General features: G+C 46.2%; 1 protein-coding gene across 1 annotated transcript; it reads right to left on the reverse strand.

Annotated features, from left to right (window-relative positions):
• Positions 1–79: 79 nt before the first annotated feature.
• On the reverse strand, positions 80–2,352 carry APOF (apolipoprotein F). The gene is made up of 2 exons (XM_008003662.3): positions 2,238–2,352; positions 80–1,699 (listed from the first exon to the last, which is right to left on the reverse strand). The coding sequence occupies exons 1-2, from the start codon at positions 2,251–2,253 to the stop codon at positions 735–737; spliced, it is 981 nt and encodes a 326-aa protein (XP_008001853.1). The 5' UTR covers positions 2,254–2,352; the 3' UTR covers positions 80–734.
• Positions 2,353–9,040: the final 6,688 nt, after the last annotated feature.

Genomic DNA, 9,040 nt, shown 5'->3' on the forward strand with positions numbered 1-9,040 from the left:
CCTGTAGACGCCAAGGGCTCCATGGGAAGGGGTGGGACCGGAATTTCGACGCCTTGGGATAGGAAGAGGAGGGCTGAGGTAATGAAAACAATATATATTTTTTTATTTTTTGAGACGTGGTCTCGCTCTGGCACCCAGGCTGGAGTGCAGTGGCGCGACCTCGGCTCACTGCAGCCTCGACCACCCGGGCTCAGGTGATTCTCCCGCCTCAGCCTCCCAGGTGGCTGGGACTACAAGCGTGCATAACTCCGCCAGGATAATTTTTTGTGTTTATTGTAGAGACGGAGTTTCGCCATGTTGCCCAGGCTGGTCTTGAACTCCTGACCTCAGGTGATCCTCCTGCCTCGGCCTCCCACAGTGCTGGGATTACAGGCATGAGCCACTGCACCTGGCTAATAGCTATTTATTGAGAGTACTGTGATAAGCACTTTAGATTAATTGTATCATTTAAAATTTACAGGGCAACTCGTTGAAGTTGAAATCATTCTCTCCTTTAGAAATTTAAAAACTGATCTTAGTTCAAGAAAGAAGTTACCAGTCAGTGATCACCGAGGCTCTAACAAGTGGAGCCTAGATTCAAAACCAAACCCTCTGACTTCAACTCGCAAACATTTACGTTCCTGCGTTTTACTGTACAGCCTTCCTCCTGAATAAATCAGAGTTTAAAATTTTGAAGACATGTATACAGCTTGTCAGGATATTAGATTTATTAGTTCTGTGGTTACCACCTTCTTTTATATCCCAAGACTCCCAGCCCCAGGATCTAAGTCATAGCTCTTGATTATGGCCCACCCCCAGTAGGGAGCTGAACTTACTACTTCTGATATGAAAGAAGCCAGGGTAGTTGTTTCTTCCAAGTCACTCACATCTGAGATGGCCCTCAAACCCTCCTTGGTAGTCTCTGGCTGAGAGATGTTTGCGTCTTTCTGATCTTGGTAATACTGGATCAACTGCTGAACCCCAGACCTTAATGCAGGTTTAAGTGCAGCACTGATTGCTAGACCCATAGGTCCCCCTGACATCCCGGCCATGGTCATCAGAAGGTCATATCCCAGATCTATGGCCCCATCTCGGCCTCGTTCCCTGGCCTTGCCCAGGCAGTTTTGAGTAGCATAATACAAAGCTGTGCCCAGGTTGTAGAAGGTTCCCACTCCTGGCAGCAGCTGGATGACATTGTGCACACCTTGCTCCTTCTCATTCTCACAGTCCTCTGTGGGGAGGGAGCGCCGGACCCTTCCTGTGCTTTGCTGCTCCCTGGCTAACAGCTGTAGAGCAGAGGCCAGGGCTTCCACTGACACGTTCCTCTCTGTGCTTCTGCCTGTCTGGAGCCCTCGAAGATGCTGGATGAGGACCTGTGTAGCATTCACACCACCCTGGCGGTAGAGCTGTAGCTGTAGAGCCCAAACATCAGCCTGGCAACCAGCTTCCTCCAGGGCATTCCTTAGAGCCAGGCTTACCAAGAACTTGGGTAGAGGGGCCATGTGGCTGAAACCAGGCAGTGACTTTGGGTGCAGAAATTGGCAGGACAAGGGGTCTGAGGAGGGTGTCTGGGATTCCAAGGACAAGGGAAGGTGCATTAAGACATTTGTCTGCGTTCCATATGAAGTGGCATCCACAGGGTGCAGCAGGAGGTAGCAAAGTAGCAGCTCAACTGGTATCATGATGAGTCTGAGGCCACACATGTCTGGAGCAGAGTACCCTAGAAAGGGGAGAAATCCAAAACATACAAACCATTTCCCTAAGGGCTATGGTGAGCCCACAGCTGTTAGGGGGACACCTCATACATCACCTACCTACAAGCTTTTGTACTTTCTTTTTAGAGACGGGGTCTTGCTCTGTTGCCCAGACTGGAGTGCAGTGATGGGATCACAAATCACTGCTGCCTTGAACCCCTGGGCTCAAGGGATCCTCCTGCCTCAGCCTCCCAAGCAGCTGAGACTACAGGTGCATGACACCATGCCCAGCTAATTTTTAAAATTTTTGTAGAGATGTGGTTTTGCCATCTTGCCCAGCCTGGTTCTGAACTTTGGGCTCAAGTGATCCTCCCACCTCCGTCTCCCAAAGTGATAGGCTTCCAGGTGTGAGCCACCGCACCTGGCCCCAAGCTTCTGTTCTTTTTAGGTAAAGGCCTAGGAAATAGGTAATGCACCCCAATTGCTCCCACTTGGTTTCCCTCATTTACAGGTCACCAGGGACTTCTGTTTTATTTCCACCCATATATAGGGACCCCAAATTACCACACAGTCCAGTCATTGAGAAGTGAATTTTGGTTGCTCCCCGATCCTGTTCTGCCTAGTTCTCTGTCCCGTGAGGAAAGGAGATATTTGCTTTCCCCTATGATCAGTGAAGGATGTAATCTCTGCAAATATTTGCCCATTTATACTGGCTGCTCAAACCTTGTGCCCTTGTCACACACTCAACATCTATACCTACAGTCCTGTTCTTTGGCATTTCCTGTATGTCCCTGCCACATACAGTAAGCTCATGATAGGAGCCAGGGAAATTCAGAATTAGGAAAGATGAGATGTTTGTGATACTCTCATTTCTCTTCATTTTAAAAATTAAATTAGTGACTGGGCGTGGTGTCTCACGCCTGTAATCCCAGCACTTTGGGAGGCCCAGGTTGGCAGATCACAAGGTCACGAGTTCAAGACCAGTCTGGCCAATATGGTGAAAGCCTGTCTCTACTAAAAATACCAAAAAAAAAAAAAAAAAAAAAAAAAAAAAAATACCCAGGCGTGGTGGTGGGTGCCTGTAGTCCTAGCTACTCGGGAGGCTGAGGCAGGAGAATCGCTTGAACCCAGGAGGTGGAGGTTGCAGTGAGCCAGGATCACACTACTGCACTCCAGCCTGGGCTACAGAGTGAGACTCCATCTTAAAAAAAAAAAAAAAATAGGGGTTGACACCTACTAAATGGAGAAGGGCAAGGCTAACACTGGTCACATGTGTGTTTAAGCGAAGGGATGAAATAAAGAGCATTCATCTGTCCGAAGTAGTCTCCAACATTTCTAACAACTTATTGTGTCCCATCCTTGAATACAGTCCTGGGAAAGGAGACTCGTTACCTATGTGGCATTTTTTTTTTTTTTAGACGGAGTCTCGCTCTGTCGCCCAGGCTGGAGTGCAGTGGCCGGATCTCAGCTCACTGCAAGCTCTGCCTCCCAGGTTCACGCCATTCTCCTGCCTCAGCCTCCCAAGTAGCTGGGACTACAGGCGCCCGCCACCTCGCCCGGCTAGTTTTTTGTATTTTTAGTAGAGACGGGGTTTCACCGTGTTAGCCAGGATGGTCTCGATCTCCTGAACTTGTGATCCGCTCGTCTCGGCCTCCCAAAGTGCTGGGATTACAGGCGCGCCCGGCCCCTATGTGGCATTTTGAATAGTTGAAGTGAGCCAGGATCAATTCCTGGATCATTTTCCTCACAAAGCACTTCAGAATAGCTGTGGAACATTTGATAGATTAGATTGTCACTGTCCATGCACATTTAAATGATCTTAACTTGAGAGCTTCTTCAACTTTTTGCCTGATTCTTCAATATGCTCCCAACACTCATACCTGCAGTTCTCGGTGATGTTGACACCAAAAGCTTTGAACTGTGGCACCAAGCATCATGGGAGATGGTTTCTCAGCAAATTCAATCACCATCTGAGCTAACTGGTAGGCCAGCCACCCCAGTGGGTATATTTGCCACCATCCATACATTTCCCAGGATGGGCAGCTGGGTGCTGGGTTTATTCGCACTTCCCTAAGGGACCACTAGATTCTTCACAATTACGTTGGTATTGCCTTCCTCCCCATTGAACTTTTTGACTCTCATGGATGAGGGTTTCAGTGGTATCCTTTCCTCCCATCTGAAGCTGCAGAACATGGGCCTCAGTTGGGCAGCCCACCTCCTCCAGGGCCATCCTCAGAGCTAAGTTGGACAGGTACTCAGACAGGGGCTAGGAAGGGGGCTGTGTGTAAGAGATCCTGGCAGGTCCTGGGATCTGGGAGAGGAATCTGGCTCTCCGTGTTCTCCAAAAAATGGAGAGCATGTTTGATGGGTGCCCAGTCTCTGTGAAAGATGGCTGGAGGCTCAGGGTCTCATTCTGGGTATTTCTTGGAAAGGTAGACCCCAGGGACAGCAGGACACAGCAAAAGGACCTGGACCATGGCGGGGACATCAGAGCAGCCCTGCTGGAAGGAAGCAGTGCTCACGTTGGGAAGTGGAGAAAGGCTCGGGACAAGGAGACACCAAGACTGGCCAGAGCTAGAAAGTGTCTTAGCTCTTGGAAACTTCGGTTGCCCTGAACACACCTCATCTTCACTCTTAAAGGATGTGGGTGATCCTCCTATTTTGAGGAGAAATAAGCCAGAGGAAAAAACAGTCCAAACATCTCATTTGCTTTGGTATCTTCATGACCTGAATTACTTTTATTGTTATTGTTGTTGTTGCTGTTTTTAATCCTGCCGTTTCCCAGAATCACAAGGAAACCAGAAAGTTGATGTCTTCCAAAACAGTGAAGGACAAAACATTTGCAAATATTTATGCATCTCTTCCCAGCCCAGACTTTGTCCTTCTCACCTTTGACCCATACTGACAAACTGACCTTTTCCCTTTTAGGCCCTGCGGTCGTGTCCCATATCTTTTTGTCTTTTCTTTTTCTTTTCCTTTTTATTTTTTTGGAGACACAGTCTCACTCTGTTGCCCAGGCTAGAGTGCAGTGGCATGATCACAGCTCACTGCAATCTCCACACCCCGGGTTCAAGCGACTCTTGTGTCTCAGTCTCCCTAGTAGTTGGGATTACAGGCATGCACCACCACGTCTGGCTAATTTTTATTTTGTTTTGTTTTGTTTTCTGGAGACAGTCTCACTCTGTTGCTCAGGCTGGAGTGCAATGGTGCAATCTTGGCCCACTGCAACCTCCGCTTCCCAGATTCAAGAGATTCTCCTGCCTCAGCCTCCCAAGTAGCTGGGACTACAGGTGTGCACCACCATGCCCAGCTAATTTTTTTGTATTTTTAGTGGAGATGGGGTTTCACCATGTCAGTCAGGCTGGTCTCAAACTCCTGACCTCAAATGATCAGCCTGCCTCGGCCTCCCAAAGCGTTGGGATTACAGGCGTGAGCCATGGCACCCAGTGACATATCCTTTTTATCTTAAGGTTTTACCCTAAACCTATATATGAGTTGAGGAAAAGGTCCTCTGTATCTTCTTGAGGGGAGAAAGGATAAAGGAATAGCTGGTGATCTCTGGGATCTCTAAACCATTTTTCTTTTTCTTTTCTTTTCTTTTTTTTCTTTCTTTCTTTTTTTTTTTCTGAGATGGAGTTTCGTTCTTGTTGACCAGGCTGGAGTGCAATGGCACGATCTCGGTTCACTGCAACCTCCACCTCCCAGGTTCAAGCGATTCTCCTGCCTCAGCCTGCCGAGTAGCTGAGATTACAGGCATGTGCCACCATGCCTGGCTAATTTTGTATTTTTAGTAGAGACGGGGTTTCTCCATGTTGGCCAGGCTGATCTTGAACCCCTGGCCTAAGGTGATCTGCCTACCCTGGCCTCCCAAAGTGCTGAGATTACAGGCTTGAACCACAGTGCCTGGTCACCATTTTTCTTATTAAAAGAATGTACTGGTTGGGAAGCCAAGGCAGGCAGATGGCTTGAGCCCAGAAGTTTGAGACCAGCCTAGGCAACATGGTGAAAGCCCTGTCTCTACAAAAAATATAAAAATTAGCCAGGAGTGGTGGCGTGCACCTGTAGTCCCAGCTACAGGGGAGGCTGAGGTGGGAGGATCACCTGAACCTGGGGAGGTCAAGGCTGCAGTGAGCCATGATTACACCACTGCACCATCCAGACTGAGTGACAGAGCAAGACTTTGTCCGGAAGAGAATATACTGGATGGGAGTCCAGGGAAACTGGACAGATTGACAAATCAGACAAAATCCTGAAAATGGTACCAATTCCCACATATCATTATGGCCTAAAGTTTCCTCTGATGTCACTCACCTCAGGTACATGGCCAAAGGGAATAGGCCAATGGCAGGGTCCAGGGTTTCTCCCTCTATTTTTTTTTTCAGTTCTTTCAGTTCCCAAGAGTGGCCCCTGACAACTAAGAGCAAAGACAGAAGCAGATGAGTAAGTCTCCAGAGACACAGTGCCAAGTTAGAAACAGCAAGAACTAGGTGGAAAGGAGTCCAGCTCTGTCTGAAATTACCAGACCCCAAACCTCTGGGGAATCCCTGAGACAATATATATAGATATATGTATACCTACATGGATAAAATATACATACACACACACATATACGTATACCAGGCTGGAGTGCAGTTGGCACAATCACAGCTCACTGCAGCCTTGAACTCCCGGGCTCAAGCAATCCTCCCAACTCAGCCTGCTATATATCTGGGACTTCAGGTGCGTGCCACCACACCTGGCTAATTTTTAAAATTTTCTTGTAGAGAAGGGACCTCACTATGTTGGACAGGCTGGTCTTGAGCTACTGGGCTCAAGGGATCCTCCTGCCTAGGCCTGCCAGAGTGCTGAGCCACTGCACCCAGCCTCCTAGGACTCTATAGTTTCTGTGTAGCAATACTAAACAGAGTAAAAGATTTAACCCTTTTCTCCTAAGATCTATCACAAAGCAGAAATATCCATTCTTACCTGTTTTTCCTCATTGTACTGGAAGTTCTAACTAGTGTAATGAAGAAAGAATAAAAATAAATGGCATAAAACTAGAAAGGAAGATGTGGAACGATATTTATTTAAAAACAACATAGTCCTGGCTGGCTCAGTCAGTAGAATATGAGACTCTTAAAAACAACATAGGGGCTGGGCGCAGTGGCTCACATGTGTAATCCCAGTAATTTGGGAGGCCGAGGTGGGTAGATCACGAGGTCAGGAGTTCAAGACTAGCCTGGGCAACATAGGGGAGACACTGTCTCTGCAAAAAAAAGAAAAAAATTAGCCAGCTCAACTCTCCAACTGTGGTGGCACATGCCTGTAATCTCAGTTTCTCAGGAGGCTGAGACAGGAGGATCACTTGTGCCCAGGAGGTTGAGGCTTCAGTAAGCTGTGATCACACCACTGAACTCTGATCTGGGTGACAGAGGGAGACCCTGTCTCAAAATAAATAAATAAATAAAATAAATAATAAATAAATAAAATAATTTAAAAATAAAAAAATTAAAATCAAAAGTAATAAAAATTAATATATAAACGAATTCTATTTCTGTAGTCTAAAAACATACATTGAAAGTTAACTTAGGGCCGGGTGTGGTGGCTCACACCTGTAATCCTAGCACTTTGGGAGGCCAAGGCGGGTAGATCACGAGGTCAGGAGATCGAGAACATCCTGGCTAACACGGTGAAATCCTGTCTCTACTAAAAATACAAAAAATTGTCCAGGTGTGGTGGCTCAAACCTGTAATTCCAGCACTTTGAGATGCTGAGGCAGGTGGATCAAGAGTTCAATACCAGCCTGGCCAACATGGTGAAACCCCATCTCTACTAAAAATGCAAAAATTAGTGGCATGTGCCTGTAGTCCCAGCTACTCAGGAGGCTGAGGCAGGAGAATCGCTTGAACCTGGACTGCAGAGGTTGCAATAAGCCGAGATCACGCCATTGCAGCCTGGGTGACAGAGTGAGACTTTGTCTCAAAAAAAAGAAAGAAAAAAAATTTAGCCGAGTGTGGTGGCGGGCGCCTGTAATCCCAGCTACTTGGAAGGCTGAGTGAGGCAGGAGAATCACTTGAACCCGGGAGGTGGAGGTTGTAGTAAGCCAAGATCGCGCCACTGCACTCCAGCATGGGTAACAGAGCGAGCCTCTGTCTCAAAAAAAAAAAAAAAAGAAAAAGAAAAAAGAAAGTTAACTTAGAAAAACAATTCCAGCTGGTCACCATGGCTCAAGCTTGTAATACCTGGACTTTGGGAGGCTGAGGTGGGAGGACTGCTTGAGGGTAGGAATTTGAGACCAGCTTGGGCAACATAGTGAGACCCTGTCTCTACAGAAAAATAAAATGAAAAAAATAATAATTCCAATTACAATAGTGTTTAAAATAAACAGATAAAATTCCTAAAAGAAGAAACAAGACAAAGATGCTCACTCTTGCTACTTCTATTCAACATTGTACTGGAGGTTCTAGTCAGAGTAATTCAGCAAGACAATGAAATAAAATGTTCCTGATTAGAAAGGATGAAGTAAACCAACCTATATTAGTGGGTGACATGATGTTGCCGTTAAAAAAACTCAAACTTACACACACACATACATACACACACACGTACTAATAAATGGGTTCAGCAAAGCTGCAGGAAACACTATCAATACACAAAAATCAATGATATCTCTATATATGTGCAATGAACAATTTGAAAATGAAGTTAAGAAAATTCCATTTATAATAGCAGCTATAAGTGTAAAATTTGTACATTGAAAACTACAAAACATTACTAAAAGAGATTAAAGGAGACTAAAGAAGATTAAAGAATGAGTTAAACCCAAAACTATCATAAGGAAGGAAATAATAGAGATTAGAGAAAAGATAAATAAAACAGAGAATATCTTTAGGCACAAATAATTGTGAAAAAATTAAAAATAGGCCCAGCAAGTTCACTTATGCTTGTAATCCCAGCACTTTGGGAGGCTGAGGCGGGCGGATTACGAGGTCAGGAAATCAAGACCATCCTGTTAACACGGTGAAACCCCATCTCTACTAAAAATACAAAAAATTAGCTGGGCGTGGTGGCACACGCCTATAGTTCCAGCTACTCAGGAGGCTGAGGCAGGAGAATTGCTTGAACCTGGGAGGTGGAGGTTGCAGTGAGCCAACATCGCACCACTACACTCCAACCTGGGCGACAGAGCAAGACTCTGTCTCAAAAAACAAAAAAAGCAAAAATTGTCTGGGCGCAGTGGCTCACGCCTGTAATCCAGCACTTTGGGAGGCCAAGGCGGGTGGATCATCTGAGGTCAGGAGTTCAAGACCAGCCTGGTCAACAAGGTGAAATCCTGTCTGTACTAAAAATATAAAAATTAGCTGTGGTGGTGCATGCCTGTAATCCCA

This window comes from Chlorocebus sabaeus, chromosome 11 (assembly GCF_047675955.1).
Source record: "Chlorocebus sabaeus isolate Y175 chromosome 11, mChlSab1.0.hap1, whole genome shotgun sequence".
NCBI lineage: Eukaryota > Metazoa > Chordata > Mammalia > Primates > Cercopithecidae > Chlorocebus > Chlorocebus sabaeus.